General features: G+C 40.7%; 1 protein-coding gene across 1 annotated transcript; it reads right to left on the reverse strand.

The window, feature by feature from the left end:
• Positions 1 to 5,733: 5,733 nt before the first annotated feature.
• LOC124962689 (uncharacterized) lies at positions 5,734 to 11,777 on the reverse strand. The gene is given in 1 exon segment (XM_047521839.1): positions 5,734 to 11,777. A coding segment is annotated over 1 exon segment (5,292 nt). The 5' UTR covers positions 11,177 to 11,777; the 3' UTR covers positions 5,734 to 5,884.
• Between the last annotated feature and the right edge of the window lie 5,911 nt (positions 11,778 to 17,688).

Consider the following 17,688-nt stretch of genomic DNA (forward strand, 5'->3'; position numbering starts at 1 on the left):
AGAGACTTTAACCTATAAAAGATGTAGGGTGCACTCACTTCTTGGGACTTTAGAACATCAGCCATGGCCCCCTTCTTCCTGCCAGGAGAAGTCTGTATTATTACCTTTAAATAAAACCTGCTTAATATGCTTGCCTTGGCGTGCTTCTCTAGTGTTCAATTTTCAACATTAGAAGGAGCAGAACTCGTCACCTGTAAACGGCGGTATCACAAGTTCACGTCCAGCCTCAACAACTTAGTGAGAACCTGCCTTAAAATTTTTAAAAAATGCAATTTATAAAGGACTAAGAATGTGACTCAGTGAATAAACACCCCTGAGTTTTATCCCTGGTACCAGAAAAGATAAAATATTAAGTCCAGATAAAAGTTATTCTACAATACATCACACCCTTTATAACCCTTTTGGTTATATTGTTTTGCATGCATATGCATATGTGTGTGCACACATGCACTCACACAAAAAGTTATTTGAAAAATAGATAAATTTATGATATAGTTATTCAACTTTTATAATTCTCTGGCATAAAGAAAAACATTATAATGGACATTTGGGACAAAGAAATGACTTATTTGAAGTACATACAATTTCAAGGTTTGAAAAGATACATCCTAATACAACTGGATGCAGGGGAACTCCAGACAACCCAAGAACAAGAAGCTCATGACTTTTTCCCCAAAGCCTAAGATTAAAATGACTCAAAGCATCAGGCAGGATAATTATCATGAATGTTAGCATCTTTCTCTTTGGAGATACAACAAAGACAACCAAAACACAATTTTAATTAAACCACCATTTAATTTTTCTTATAAATAAAGACATAAAAAGTGCACAGGCAAAAATTAGATAAGAATGACCAAATACCTTGGGATTGGCTAGCAGCTGCACAAAAGAAATGACAAAAAATAATTGCAGGGCTGTAAGAGAATAGGAACACTTTTCTAGAAAAGGCCAGCAAAATCTCTATTTCTTAAGGGAAGGAGATCATGCTGTACAACAGAATCAATGTTCCATAAGTGCAATAAAGGCAACAGGAATTGTTGTAAGCCACATTTATTGAACATTATTGAAGAAGCAGGAGAATTAGAAATTCCCACTGATGAACAATATTCTGGAAGTAATTGTCTCCATGTCGACAAAGAAAAATGACTTCATGAAACATATTCTTAAAATGTCCAGAAACAGTTCAGAGTGACATATCCTGTACAAATCTGATATGGGAATGTTGACTCTTAGATATGAGCTCTAAGAAACTTAGGGAGAAATTCTACATAAGGAAACAATACTTGCAAATACATGCAGATCAATCATCAGGAGAAAATGATGACATGGAACTAATGTATTTCATAGTCAATGATTCCACAATTAATTAAAAATCAATAAAAAAGAAGTAATTGTTTCCATAATAGAACCCTACAAAACATTCTCAGGAGAATGCAGAGAGAAAACGTTAAGACAATAAAATATGAGTTAGCAGAATTGAGTAAGGAAAAAATATTTCTGAGTTTATTAATTTCACTCTTTTTTTGGTTAGTCAGAATTCTCCAGATACATAGAACCAACAGGGTATGTAGATAGATAGAGGGGATTTGTTAAAGTGTGTTATCTCAAATATGCCTGCTAAGAAGTCTCCTGACAGGTCATCCACAAGTTGGAGACTTGTGGAATGCCAATAGGTAGGACTCAATCTAAGTCAGAGAGCCCATAAGCCAGAAAATCCAATAGTGTAACAGTCCAAAGTCAAAAGCTTGAGAGCTCTGAGGTCACTGGTGTTAAGTCCTGGATACCAAAGCTCAATGAGCTTGGAGTTCCAATGTCTAAGACAGCAGAAAGAAGATTATTCCAACTCTTCCAGTCAAAAAAAAAAAGAAATGGTTTCAAACTCCAAAGAAAATTAAGACAGACATAAAATGCTTGCAAAGTAGATCTAACAGATATGTAAATATGCCTAGAACAGAAGATTATGTATGTATAATTAGGGTATATAAATAAGAATACCAAATAATAAGATGTAGAAAAATATTAGGTATACAATTTGCAGACTTTGAAGAAATGAAATATTTATGTACACATGCATGTGCACACATGTGCACACACATGGACAGACAGCGAGAGAGAGAAAGAACATAAATGAATTCATTTAGGGTAGCTCATACATCTCTAGGAAGTGGTAAATATCTTCAAGATTTTCTAGTTTATTGGAGTATAAATTTTCAAAATACTCTCTGGTGATTCTCTCAAGTTCAGTAGTGTCTGTGGCATTATTTCCCTTTTCATCTTGAATTTTGATAATTGGGGTTTTTTTCCCCTCTTTTTTTTTGGATAATTTGGCTAAGAGCTTATCAATTTTGTTTATCCTTTCAAAAAAACCAACACTTTTTTCATTGATGTTTTGTATTTTTTATCTCAATTCCATTGATTTTGGTTTTCATTTTAATTATTTCTGTCTTCTACTGATTTTGGTGTTGATGTGTTTTACTTTTTCTAGAATCTTGAGATGTAATGTTAGATTATTTATTTGGTATCTTCCTATGCTTTCCTCTTGAAACTGCTTTCTTACTGTCCCAGAGATTGTGATATATTATATCTCTATTCTCATTTAATTTGAAGATTCCTTTTAATCTCTCCCTGATTTCCTCTGCTATCCATTCATCATTCAAAAGCATCTTATGTAATCTTCAGATGTTAGAGTGGTTTCTATTTCTTAACTTATAATTGATTTTTAATTTTAGAAAAGTTAAACAGATCAATTTTAAGAAATGAAATTGAGTAGTTATAAAAAACCTTCTAACAGAGAAAACATCCAGGGTTGGATGGATTCTCAGACTGGTTCCACCAGGCCATTAAAGAACTAATACCAATGCTTCTCAAATTATTTCTTAAAATAGAAAAGGAGGGAACATTGTCAAACCCATTCTATGAAACCAATATCACCCTGATACCCAAAACCAAACAAAGACATATCAAGTAAAGAACACTTCAAATTTAAAAAAGTTCATATTCATGATGAACATAGATGCAAAAATTCTTAATAAAATATTGACAAACTGTGTACAAAACACATTTAAAATATTGTGCACCATGGTCAAGTGGGTTTCATCCCAGGGATGAAAGATCAGTTAAACATATTGAAAGACCCTCAGCCCCCCTGTCCAAGGAAGAACTCACGTAATCACTGGCTGCAAAAGCAAGAGGCAGTTTATTGGTTACACAGGCGCCTGCGGGTGCTCAGTAAAACCTCAGCCGGAGCTTCGGTGAACTGGCACACCGGGCTTTGGGGTACAGGTTTTTTATAGGGTAAAGGGGCAGGTTTCGCGCGCACGGTAAGCAACAGATTTCTTATTGGTTATTTTGAATCCAGCATTTAGACATTCTTGGAGAAGCCATAAATTTACTTTAACTGGAGAGGGGGATGAAAGATAGAGACACAGGCGGAGACACAGGCTTCCCCAAATTGCCCGCAGCCCCTCTCTTCCGCACCTGCATAAACACAGGCTTTCCCTAATTGCCCGCAGCACGGGTCGTAAAAAATGGTAAAGAATGTATAAACTCAGACTTCTTTCACCTTATCTGTGAAGGCTAGGGGAGCTGACCCGAGAAGGAACCTTGTTAAGGATAGAGCAGGCTCAGAACTTAAGATGCCATGCTTCACAAGCCATAATTTTACTTTGCCATTTGCAGTCCTTCGTTATCTCATCCTATTTACTCTGTCCTTGGTTAGGAATCTGGTATCTGAAGTTTTACAGGACAGTTTTATAGTTCCTGCTTATCAGCTCCTGTTAGTTCAGACATGCTCTGACTTTCCCAATTATCCTGCCTCTTTCTTAGCTAAATCTTCAGATAAATTCCTTTAACATGCCCCGTTAATAATTTTTCTTTTTCTCTTAAAATAGGCCTGAGCTGATGGGGCGGGGGTCTTTTCATTCCCCCCTTTTCCTTTATCATGGATAGAATCATATATCCATTTGTTCACTCCGCCCCAGTTATGGAGAACATTCATCAGTTTGTTTAATTATTTGGTACTGTTGAGTAAGGACCATAGTCTGGATTGTTGAAAGTCGGTCCTTCATAAACTGTACTAGTCTGTTCAGGATGCAGGGCCCGAGGGTGAAAATTAGTATTAAAATTATTAGAGGGCCAGCTATAGTAGATAGCAAGGTAGTCAACCATGGTGACTTACTAAACCATTGTTCAAACCACCCTCGTTGTGCCTCAAATTCTTTCTGTCGTTTGGCTAATCTTTCTGTTACCTTTTCCATGGTCTCCCTGACTACTCCTGTATGGTCAGCATAGAAACAACATTGTTCCTTCAGGGCCACACAAAGGCCACCTTCCTGTAGGAACAGTAGGTCTAATCCCCTTCGATTTTGCAACACAACTTCAGAAAGGGAGGTAAGAGATTTTTCTAGGGCTGTAATGGATTTTGCCATAGCAGCTAGGTCCTCATTCATGGCGGCCTGTAGATATGAGTATTGATTTCCCTGTACTATTGCAGCTGTTCCTGTACCGATTCCCGCAGCAATTCCTCCTACTCCTAATAATAGAGCTAGGGTCAGGCTTATGGGTTCCCGGGGGTACCTCTTTTGGCCTTCCAGATGACCCAGAACATACTCTGATTGTAGGTAGGATATCCTAGGCCATAGCTGGACTAATACACAGAAATCGGTTGTGACATTTAGAATGGTAGTGGATACGCAAGGGGTCAGTCCTGTGTTACATGCCCAGTAGGTCCCATTAGGTCCCCAGATATATTGATGGCCGCCCTGAGCTGTGAGGGTCTGACTGCAAAGGGAGTGATGTGACCTAGGTACCTTGCCTATACATAGGCCTTGCCCACTGACTTCAGGGATTGTAAGTCTAGAGCGAGGTAGGGAGGAACACTTGCTATTAGGGGCGCTGCTATTCATCCAACCAGTTGTAGTGGCAATTCCTTCATAATAAGGTGGGCCAGAGGTTAGACATAACCAACAGTCTAGGGTTTTATTTGGATAGGTGGTGTTGAGGGCTTGATAGGCTCCTTGGACTAGACTGAATAACCGATCTCCGGTCCCAGGGATTGTGGGAGACAAAATTGAGACCACTGAGGTAGTCGATGTTACTGGGGCCGGGGTTACCTCGGGTGGTATTCTGGGCGGTGAGAGAGCTTTCTGATCCCCCAGTACAAGATTTGGCCCTATGGGAAGATTTACTTTTGGGAGTTGTTTTAATTTGATTGTAAAGGTTACTCCTTTATCGGTCCCTGGTAAGTGCCACCTAAGCCCCCATGTTCTCCCGGTAATCCAGGGTTCGAGCTTTGTTTTACCCTGGGAGGTGAACTGGATTTTAAGGGGAAGTGAGAGGCTTGAGGAGAATCGGAAGCTTGACTCGGCACAGGGGTAGGGGTCATCGTCGGAAAAACTGGGGTGATCTGGGGGGGTAGAGAAATTTTTTGTCACTCGTATTAGATCCCATGAGGAAGTTGGTGCCCAGTATGCATCCCCTGTGGTTTCACACCCCCATTTGGCACAAAAATATTCTTTATCTCCTCCACATTGATGTGCTAGGGACCTGTCCCTGCCGTCTCGGGGGCATACATAGAAATCAGATTGGGCCAACCGGCACCTGGCGACCGGGGTTGAGCACCCTGGAGCGATGTCCTGTTGAATCTTAGGGGCCGTATTAGAACTGAGTTGGTTGGGTTGCTGGTCGGGTATGTCCCACCAGTCTAGGCCCGCAACTAGTTGACAAAAATCCGGAGTTAGATCAGGCCACCACGCTCCTGGGGTATGGACCGCAGCAGTAGTCCAAACTATTTCTCCAGTTTGAGAGTAAACTTGCCAAGTTAGTCGCATAGGGGTATGGGGACTGTGACTGGTTACTATGAAAGGAAAACAAACAATAAGGACAATCAAACGCGAGCAAGTCTTATCTTTAGGGGATTTTGAGTGCGTTGTAATTTCCATGCTGATTCTTGGGGTGTAGAGATGGAGTCTGGTGGAGGTGCCACTTTCGCGTGGGCTGCGTGGATCCAGGCTGCGATGCCGTCCACCTTGATGGCGGTGGGGGTGGTCAGTAAGACGGTGTATGGTCCTTTCCAGCGAGGTTCGAGGTTTTTGTTCTGATGTCTCCGGACCCAAACGGTGTCTCCTATCTTGAAGGAGTGTGGCACTGTTGGTTTCTCCAGTTGTTCCTTGTAGGCTGCCGCTAGGGGCTTCCAGACTTCATTTTGGACTAACTGCAATGCACGTAAATGAGTCTGCAGGGTGGGGGTGAACAGAGCAGAAATCTCAGTTTCATAGAAATTGACAGCAGGTGGTGGGGCACCATACAGAATTTCAAAGGGGGTTAGTCCTTGAGGGCCAGGGGTGTTCCTGGCCCTGTACAAAGCTAATGGTAGGAGTTGCACCCAGTCTCTAGTGCCAGTTTCAAGCGTTAATTTAGTTAAAGTCTCCTTGATGGTTCTATTCATTCTTTCTACCTGCCCTGAGCTTTGGGGTCGGTAAGCACAATGTAATTTCCAATTAATCCCCAATGTACTGGCCACTAACTGACTTACCTGGGAGGTGAAGGCAGGCCCGTTATCTGATCCAATAGTCCCTGGGATACCATACCTTGGAAAAATTTCTTCCAACAGTTTCTTTGCCACAATTTTAGCAGTCTCATGCCGAGTGGGATATGCTTCTACCCATCCTGAAAAAGTGTCCACAAAAACTAAAAGATACCTGTATCCATACATACCAGGTTTGATTTCTGTGAAGTCGACTTCCCAACTGGTTCCAGGCTTGTGCCCTCTGGCCCGGGTTCCAATCCCAAATTTTATTTTACCTGCGTTAACCTGAGCACAAGCTTGACAATTTTTTACAACTTGCCTGATGATTGAGTCTCTGTGAGGTAGGTATAGATTCCCTTCTCCACGATCCAGGAGGGTTCTCATCTTTTTGGCTCCCAAATGAGTAAGTCTGTGCAAGGACCTTATTAGTTCCTTGGTGTGTTTAATAGGCATTACAGTTTTTCCCTGGTATTCCCATGTGCCTTCAACCGGGTTATAGGTGGCCTCTAGGTGTTGCACAACGTCCAAATCTGGGTCCTCATAGACCCAATGCTCGTCGAAATCCTCAGGCGACTTTTTAACCTTTTGTGGCAATAGGGTGGTTACTAGGAGTTGTGGCCCTAGAGCCGCATTCCTTGCAGTCTCATCGGCCAGCCTGTTCCCTTTTGCCTCCGGGTGATCCCCCTTCTGGTGGCCGGGACAGTGTATTATGCTTAGCTTCTTTGGCAAGAACAAGGCCTTTAGTAAGGCTAAAATTTCAGTTTTATTTCTGATCTCCTTTCCATCTGAAGTTAGTAATCCTCGCCGTCGATAAATTTCTCCATGAATGTGAGCGGTGGCGAAGGCATACCTACTGTCTGTATACACATTGAGTTTCTTTCCTTCAGCTAGTTTTAATGCCTGTGTTAAGGCTATTAATTCTGCCCGCTGAGCTGAAGTCCCTCCCGGTAGTGCACTTGCCCAAATTACCTCTGACTCGGTGGTGATGGCTGCTCCCGCCCGTCGTTCCCCATTAAGTAGATAACTGCTCCCATCCGTGTACCACACCAGCTCTGCGTCCTTCATGGGTTGATCTGTGAGATCTGGTCGGGTTCCTTGGGTTTCTGCAAGAATCTGCTGGCAGTTATGGGGGGTGGGTCCCCCTGGAAGGGGCAGGAGTGTTGCTGGGTTTAAGGTGACAACGGGGCCGAATTGGATTCGATCTGTGTCCAGCAGCAGAGATTGGTAGTGGGTGAGCCGGGTATTAGAAATCCAGCGGTCGGGAGGTTGACGAATAATGGCTTCAATGGTATGGGGTGTTAGTAAAGTTAGTGACTGTCCCAGAGTCAATTTGGTGGCATCTTTAATTAGGATGGCGACAGCCGCCACCATCCGAAGGCAGGGCGGCCATCCGGATGCTACAGGATCCAATTTCTTGGACAAGTAGGCTATAGGACGCCTCCAAGGTCCTAATTTTTGGGTTAGGACTCCTTTAGCATAGCCTTGCTTCTCGTCTATAAACAGATCAAAAGGTTTGGTGACATCTGGCAGACCTAAGGCAGGGGCAGACAGGAGGGCTAATTTAATTTGATCAAATGCCATCTGATGTTCCTCAGTCCAAGTAAATGGGTTGTTTTGTTTTGTCAGTGGATACAAAGGGGCTGCGATTTCTGCGAACCCGGGAATCCACAGTCTGCAAAATCCTGCAGTCCCCAGAAATTCCCGCAGCTGCTTAGGGTTCTTGGGGACTGGGATGCTTGAAATAGTCTCTTTCCTGGCTGAGGTTAGCCACCTTTGGCCATCACGCAACTCATAGCCAAGGTAAGTAACTTTGGTTTGACAAATTTGTGCCTTTTTGGCTGATGCCCGGTACCCTAGTTGCCCTAGGGTTTGCAGTAACGCTTTCGTTCCTTCCAGGCATTCCTCTTTGGAAGTGGCTGCTAATAAGATGTCATCCACATATTGGAGCATTATTAAGGAGGGGTGTCTTACCCGGAATTCGGCCAAGTCCTGGTGTAAAGCCTCGTCAAAGAGTGTCGGGCTATTTTTAAATCCCTGCGGTAGTCTGGTCCAGGTCAGCTGCCCGGAGAGCCCCTCCTCAGGATCCCTCCATTCAAATGCAAAGAGGGCCTGGCTTTGGGGGCTTAACCTTAGGCAGAAGAAAGCGTCCTTTAAATCCAATACTGTATACCAAGTGTGAGTGGGAGGCAGGGTGCTCAGGAGGTTGTAGGGATTAGGCACCGTGGGGTGAATATCTTCTACCCTTTTATTCACTTCTCTTAAGTCCTGAACTGGCCGATAATCTTTAGTCCCAGGCTTCCTAACTGGGAGTAAGGGGGTATTCCAGGGCGATCGACAAGGGGTTAGAATGCCCTGGTTTAAGAGCCGCTGGATGTGTGGCTTAATGCCCTGGTAAGCCTCCATTGATATGGGGTACTGCTTGATGTTAATAGGGGAGGCAGTAGTCTTAAGTGGAATCACTATAGGGGGCTGGCGTATTGCCATCCCTATTTCTCCAGTTTCTGCCCAAGCTTCTGGGTAAGTAGTAACCCAATAGTTCATGTTCTGATCGGGTTGTGGGGTGATATCAAATAGCCGGTACTCATCTTCCAATTTACAGGTTAGTACATGTAAAGGAGCCCCGTTTGGTCCACTGACTGAGGCTTTTCCATTTTCAAAATGAATTTGAGCTTTCAATTTTGTCAGTAAGTCTCTTCCTAGTAGCGGGTATGGACAATCAGGTACATGTAAGAATGAGTGGGAGACTTTACCTGAGGCAAGATGCACTTCTCGTTTAGTAGTCCATCGGTAAGATTTGCACCCGGTGGCTCCTTGGACCCATGTGGTCTTGCTGCTCAAGGGCCCTGGAGCTTGGGTTAGTACCGAATGTTGGGCTCCGGTGTCTACTAGGAAAGTAATCGGGTGCTCCCCCACTTGAAGAGTTACCCGGGGCTCAGGGGGGAGCTCCTGGCCCTGACACCCCTAATCTTCGTCATCCAATGCCAGCAATTGGGGGGCTCGGTTTGGGTATTTCCTTGAGTCGGGGAGCCTTTTTGAATTCTTTGGACAGGCCCTAGCCCAGTGTCCTTTTTCCCTGCAGTAGGCACATTGGTCACGTTCCACTTGGGCCCTGCTTTGCTCCCTTTCTCTCCCTAACCTAGTCTCTTGCGGCCTTGTCTGAGCTATTGCAGCCAGTACCTTACTTATTTCTTTAGTACGCTTTTGATCCCTCCTATCTAGTTCCTCTCGGTATCGTGAGTCCCTTTCCTCCTGCACTTTCCTAATTCTCTCCTCTTTTTCTTCTGGAGTTTCCCTCTTATTGTAAATCTTTTCTGCTTCCTTCAACAAATCTGCTAGGGAGAAGTCCTGCAAATTATCTAGTCTCTGTAACTTGCTTCTAATGTCAGGGGCAGATTGCCAAATGAATGCCATAGAGACATTGCCCTTCTGTTCCTCACTATCTGGGTCGAAGGGAGTAAATCTTCGATAAGCCTCTTTTAACCTCTCTAGGAATGCGGTCGGGGTTTCTTCCGTCCGCTGGATAGTCTGTCTTACCTGGGCCAAATTAGTGGGCCGTCGCCCTGCTCCATGGAGACCCGCTATAAGTAACTGGCGATAGAGACGTAGGCGGTTCCTACCTTCATCAGTGTTGTAATCCCAATCAGGCCGCGTCAAGGGAAAGGCTTCATTAATTAGATTGGGGAGTTGAGTGGGACGCCCATTGTCCCCAGGAACATTCTTTCGAGCCTCCAGTAATACTTTTTGTCTCTCCTCAGAGGTGAGAAGAGTTTGGAGGAGTTGCTGACAATCATCCCAGGTTGGCTGGTGGGTTACTAGAACAGACTCGATCAGAGAAGTTAAGGCAACCGGGTCACTAGAGAAAGGGGGGTTATGAGTCTTCCAATTATAAAGATCGGAGGCGGAGAATGGCCAGTACTGGTATGGACCATTAGGGCCCCCGGTCTGGCGCAAGGGGAAGGCTTTTGAAATTTCTCCTGGATTTGGGGGTTCTCGTCGTCCCCGGAGCCGCCCCACCATGGGGGATGGGTTTGGAGGGGCGCTGGTGACAGGTGATTCTTCCTCTTCTCCGGAGGAATCTGAATGGGGAGCTGGAGCCGGGTGAGGTTGAGGTGGATAGGGTGGGGGCTCCTCTGTCATTAGGTCTAACAGGATGGGTTCCTCGGATGGGAGGATTGTCTGCGACTTTGGCCTGTTTGAGGCTGGGGTTTGGGTTTTAGACTTATTTATTATAGGGTATAACCTAGTGCTTTGGGTGGATGGTGCTGGAATGGGAGCAAGGGGCGCAGACGGAGGAGGTGGCGGGGAGAGGGAACGGCTAAGAGGAGAAGGGGGTGAGGGGAGGGGAGTGGAGAAAGGGGCGACCCACGGAGGTGGGTCGGAGACTAGATTTTCCCAGGTCACGATGTACGGAACTTGATCTGGGTGTCCTCTGGGTCCTACAAGGAAAACTTGGGATTTAACCTGTGAAATAAGGTTAGGGTTAAAAGTTCCTTCTTTGGGCCAGCTGACATTGAAGGCTGGCCAATCAGAGGTGCAGAGTGCTATCCATTTTTTCTTCGTGATCTCGACCGTCATGCCGTTGGCCCGGTTCCGGACATCCTTCCAATGGTCGAGGGTGAGACTCAGAGGGGTTACCATGGATTGCCCCATTTCAGTCTCGCTGGTAAAAAGGAAATTAAGAAACAGGCACAGGACACAAGAAAACACAGACGAGACAACAGATTACAAACGCTGCGCGTCCTCGGCACGGACCGAGGAAATCAAATGTCGGAGAGTGCAAGCCCCTCCGGCCAAAAACAAGTCCCGACGAATCGAGCACCAAACAAGTCAAAAGCAAAGGGATTCAAATTCAAAACGCTTTCGGCTTCAGCACGACCTGAAAGTATCCAAAACCAGAGGTATTCAAATTCAAAACGCTTTCGGCACAACCCGAAAGCATTCAAAACCAAAGGTATTCAAATCGCTTTCGGCACAGCCCGAAAGCATTCAAAAGCAAAGGGATTCAAATTCAGAACGCTTTCAGCACAAACCAAAAGTATTCAAAACCAAAAGTATTCAAAAGCGAAAGCATTCAAAGGTTTAAACCCCTGGGACGTCTCCCAGGGTAGCAGGAGAGAAGTCAGAGTCCGTCAACTCCCTCTCAGACTGCCCAAACTACAAATTGGAACACGCGTGCCCCTACAAAGTACAATCGCTGCGCTTCAGAACGAACAAGACAAAGCAACTACACACGACAGACAAAGACAGACAATAACCCCCTGCTGGCCAGCTTAACTTACCTCCCAGAGTATTTGGCCGTTCCTCGGGCAGGGGTTCGGGGTGTCGAGGGGAAATCTCGGTGGGACCTCCAAATGAAAGACCCTCAGCCCCCCTGTCCAAGGAAGAACTCACGTAATCACTGGCTGCAAAAGCAAGAGGCAGTTTATTGGTTACACAGGCGCCTGCGGGTGCTCAGTAAAACCTCAGCCGGAGCTTCGGTGAACTGGCACACCGGGCTTTGGGGTACAGGTTTTTTATAGGGTAAAGGGGCAGGTTTCGCGCGCACGGTAAGCAACAGATTTCTTATTGGTTATTTTGAATCCAGCATTTAGACATTCTTGGAGAAGCCATAAATTTACTTTAACTGGAGAGGGGGATGAAAGATAGAGACACAGGCGGAGACACAGGCTTCCCCAAATTGCCCGCAGCCCCTCTCTTCCGCACCTGCATAAACACAGGCTTTCCCTAATTGCCCGCAGCACGGGTCGTAAAAAATGGTAAAGAATGTATAAACTCAGACTTCTTTCACCTTATCTGTGAAGGCTAGGGGAGCTGACCCGAGAAGGAACCTTGTTAAGGATAGAGCAGGCTCAGAACTTAAGATGCCATGCTTCACAAGCCATAATTTTACTTTGCCATTTGCAGTCCTTCGTTATCTCATCCTATTTACTCTGTCCTTGGTTAGGAATCTGGTATCTGAAGTTTTACAGGACAGTTTTATAGTTCCTGCTTATCAGCTCCTGTTAGTTCAGACATGCTCTGACTTTCCCAATTATCCTGCCTCTTTCTTAGCTAAATCTTCAGATAAATTCCTTTAACATGCCCCGTTAATAATTTTTCTTTTTCTCTTAAAATAGGCCTGAGCTGATGGGGCGGGGGTCTTTTCAATATGTAAATCAATGAATGTAATTCACCACATAAATAGACTTAATGACAGGAATCAAATAATTATCTCAATAGGTGCAGAAAAATCATTTGACAAAATAGAGCAACAATTCATGTTTAAAGCACTACAAAAACTAGGGATACAAGGGACTTACCTCAGCATTGTAAAGGTTATATGTGACAAATCCAAGGCCAACACTATTCTGAAAGGGATATGAATAGGAAAAGAAGCATTCAAATTGTCTGTTTGTTAACACCAAGATCCTATACTTAGAAGACCCAAAAAATCTCCACTAGAAGCGTTATAGAGTTCATAAATGAATTCAGCAAAGTGTCAGGATACGAGATCATCATTCATAAATCATCATGTTCCTATACTCCAATGATGAATCTGTTGAAAAATAAATCAGGAAAATTATACCATTTGCAATAGCCTCAAAAAAAAATACTTGGGAATTAATTTTATAAAACGGGTGAAGGACCTCTGTAATAAAACTATAGAACACTAAAGAAAGAAATTAAAGAAGACCTTAGAAGATGAAATCATCTCCCATGTTCTTGGATAGGCCAAATTAATATTGTTAAAATGGCCATAATACCAAAAGTGCCATACAGAAATGCAATTCTCATCAAAATTCCAATGACGTTTGTCACAAAAATAGAAAAAGCAGTTATGAAATTCATGTGGAAAAATAAGAGGACCAGAATAGCCAAAGCAATACTTAAAGAGAAAAGTGAAGCACAAGGCATCACAAAACTGGACTTCAAATTATACCACAGAGCTATAGTAGCAAAAAGAGCATGGTACTGGCATCAAAACAGGCATGAAGACCAATGGAACAGAATAGAAAACAGAGTTAAACCCACATAAGTATAGTTATCACATGCTAGACAAGGGTGCCAAAAACATATATTGTAGAAAAGATAGCCTTTTTAACAATTGATACTGGGAAAACTGAGAATCCTTACATAATAAAATAAAACTTAACCCCTCTCACACTGCACAAATTCAATTCCCAAAGTACATCAAAAATCTACAAATTAGATCAGAATCCTTGCACCTGCTAGAAGAAAATGTAGACCCCACACACCAATATGCCAGCTAAGGAACTGATTTTCTTAGCAAGTCTAAAGCATGAGAAGTAAAATAAAAAAATCAGTAAGTGGTATGTCAGCAAATTCAAAAAACTTCTTCACAACAAAGGAAACAATTAAGAGCATAAAGGGAGAACCAACAGAATGGAAGAAAATCTTTGCTACCTGTAACTCAGAGCATTAATCTCCAGGATATACAAAGAATTCAAGAAGTTTAATACTGATGAATAAATAAATAAATCAACAACCCAATCAAAAATGCACAAAGGAACTAAACAGACACTTCTCAAAAGAACAAATACAAATTGTCAACAAATATATGAAAAAATGGTCAACATCTCTAGCAATTAGAGAAATACAATTTAAAACTATACTGATATTTTATCTTACTCCAGTCAGAATGGCAATTATCACACATACAAGTTACAATAAATATTGCTAACAATGTGGGGTATAGGGTACACTCATACATTGTTGACGGGACTTCAAATTGGTGCACCTACTCTGGAAAGCAGTATGGAGATTCCTCAAAAAACTGGAAATGGAACCATCATATGATCCAGTTCTCCCACTCCTTGATATATATCCAAAGGATTTAAAATCAGCATACCACAGTCACTCAACCACATCAATGTTTATAGCAGAACAATTCACAATAGTCTAGTTATGGTGCCAACCTAGGTACCCTTAAACAGATGTATGGATAAAGAAAATGTACTGTATACAAACAATGGAGTGTTACTCAGCCCTAAAGAAGAATGACTTTATGGCAATGCTGGTAAATGGATGAAACTGGATACTATCAGGCTAAGTGAAATAAGCCAGTCCCCAAAATGTCACAGGTGGAATGTTTTCTCTGATATGCAGAAGATAATCCAAAAGAAAGGGTTGGGGTAAAAAAGGAATAGAAGAAAGTTCAGTAGAGAAAAAAAGGGAATGAAGGGAAGGAAAGGTGGATGGTATAGGGAAAGGCAGTGGAATGAATCTGACCTAACTTTCCTATATGCAATCGTGAATATACCACAGTGAATCTCACAATCACATACATCTACAAGACACTAATTAAAAAAAAAATACAAGTAAATAGCAGAAAGGTTAGTAGAGTAGAGGGAAGGGAAAGTACTGGGGGCTGAATTAAAACAAATTATATTCCATGTTTTTATCATTATGTCAAAATGGATCTTATTTTTATGTATAACTAAAAATAAGCAATAAAGAAAATAAGAAAATAAAAAGGAACATATATGGGAAATGGATAACAGACCCAGAGAGTCAAAGCTGCTACACAATCTAGCAAAAATTCTGGCATTTAAAAATACATATTCTTTCTATGGTTAGGATAAAAACATAGAGTAACTTATTAGAAGAAGAAATAAAACTCACCTGCAAATTTATTCACAGCAAAATTCAATGTCCCAAAAGAGTAGAGCAATTTCTAAAACCACTCAAAGGAGGATATGGTGAGTCAAGAATTTTAAATCTAGCCAACCTATCCTTTAATTATAAAAGGATGGAGAAAAATTTTTGAATGTGTGAAAATTTTTCATGGTAAATTTCCTTGAGACTATCTTAACTATGTCAAAAATTTCACTTAGAGGACTATGACAAGAGAGCTGGTAATAAGCTAAAGTTTTAAATTTAGACTAAACTAAATGCCAGTTTTGGGCTGACAAAATAGAATGGCCATTTAGAAAAAAAAAGAGGGTAGAAGATGGGGTATAAAGTAAATTTACTTATTGTCTCATACGTTTATCTGTGAACTGCCTTTCATTCTTACAAATCAATATCACTTTATTGCAATGATAAGTTTTTAATAAAATTTTTATGTTTTAAAAAGAAAGGGCATTATGAAGTTGTTTAGCAAAGTAGCCTATGTACAGTCAATAGATAAACTCTGCAAATTATTCTGTTCAACCCTTACATACCTATTAAAATATTGCTTTTTTGGGTTTATTTGATAGGTTTCTGAGAGAGGTGTGTTAAAATCTCCTACTTCACTATTTTCATTTGGAAATTCAGTTGTACTTCAATACTACTTGTTGAAGAGACTCTTCTTTCTCTACCCAAGAAAGGTATTTGCTCCCTTATTGAAATCAATTAGGACTGGATGTTATTGTTTATTTTTGATTCTCAATTGTATTCCATTTGTCTATGTTTCTACGCCCAGGTCAGTACCACATTTTTTGATTAGTTTTGTAGTAGGTTTATAAATTGGAGGGGGTGTAAATCCTGCAACTTTATTCTTATTTTCCTTATTTTTTAAGACCAATAGAAAGATTTAATTCCCTTACAGTTCCACATGAATTTGAATATCAGCTATTTCATAGATACAAAAAAGGCTGTTGGAAATTTTTCAAGGATTAGATTAGATATGTAAATCACTTAGAGTAGTAGTCACATTTTAAAAAATAATACTTTTAATTATATTAAAAATAGTATTAAATATAAGACTTCCAATTATATTTGGTGTGCTATATTTTATTAAGTTCTTCTTTATTTATTTAATGACTTTTAGTAGTTTGTATACGGGTCTTTGATCTCTGGTTATATCTATTCATAGGTAATTTATTATTTGTATGAAATGCAACAATTTTCATAAATTTCCTATTTACTTTCATTTCTGATGCCCAGAAATATAATTGATTATAGTGTGTTAACTTTTTATGTATTTATAGTCTGAATTTGTAATTTAGATACACAATGGTTATTTGAAAGATAATGTTCAGTCTTAAATTACATAATTTAGTTAGATGGTATTTTTAATTTCTTTCTAAATAGTAGAGATACTTTAAAAATTTAATTCTACTAAGTTATAAGATATACTTCTTATATATATGTATATATATGTGCATATATATAACATATATATAACATATGTTATGTATATATAATAAAATTTAAGATAACACATACATGTTAAAAGAATATATATATGTGTGTGTATGCATGTAGGTATGATGGTATTTATTTACCATTTATTATAGCAGTTAATTTGAAATTTTCACTTAGAATGCTATTAGTATTTCCTTTAATGTGACTCTGCTCATGGAAAGTTATCTCATTATTTATATAAAAAGTATCACAACATTGATATTATTTTCATCTTAACTGATGTTAAATACAATTTACATTGACACTTAATACTTTATAAACTCATAAAATGCATTATTATATTTTACTCCATCACTCATTAACTCTTTTGGAAGGAAGTAACTCTCAGTTAAATTGTCTTTCTGAAAGTATTTATTCCTCTCTTTTATCTTTTACTTCCTTCCTTGTTTCTTTTTTCTTTCTTTATTATTATTATTTTTTTGCGGTACTGGAGATTGAACCCAGGTCTGTGTGCTTGTGAGGCAAACAGTCTACCAACTGAGCTATATCCCCAGCCTCTTTATATTTTTATAGAATCTTTTGCTTTATCTCTACTTGTTTAACTATGTAGTACTTAGTGTGTTTTTCTTTTAAAATATTCTGTAAATATTATAATATGCTCAAAAATTAAATTATAATGTACATTAATAGCCTTTTTTTGTGAGATATTGTTTTATGCTACAATATATAATCTCTCTTTTTTTTTTTTTTTTTTTTTTTTTTTTTTTTTGTAGTGCTAGGGATCCAACCCAAGACCTGGCACATGAATGCTGTGCAAGACTCTCCCACAGAGTTAATCCCCAAGAGTGTGGTGGGTTGCTGTAATCCCAGCAACTCTGGAGGCTGAGGCAGGAGGATTGAAAGTTCTAGACTAGCTTCAGCAACTTAACAAGGCCCTCAGCAACCTAGCAAGATCCTAACAAAACAGAGCTAGGAATGTAGCTCAGTGTTGAGTACCACTGGATCCAATCCCCAGTACAAAAAATAAATAAATAAATAAGTAAATAAATAAATAAATAAATAAATAAATTGTAATCATAAAATATATATCT

Source organism: Sciurus carolinensis, chromosome 13, assembly GCF_902686445.1.
Source record: "Sciurus carolinensis chromosome 13, mSciCar1.2, whole genome shotgun sequence".
NCBI lineage: Eukaryota > Metazoa > Chordata > Mammalia > Rodentia > Sciuridae > Sciurus > Sciurus carolinensis.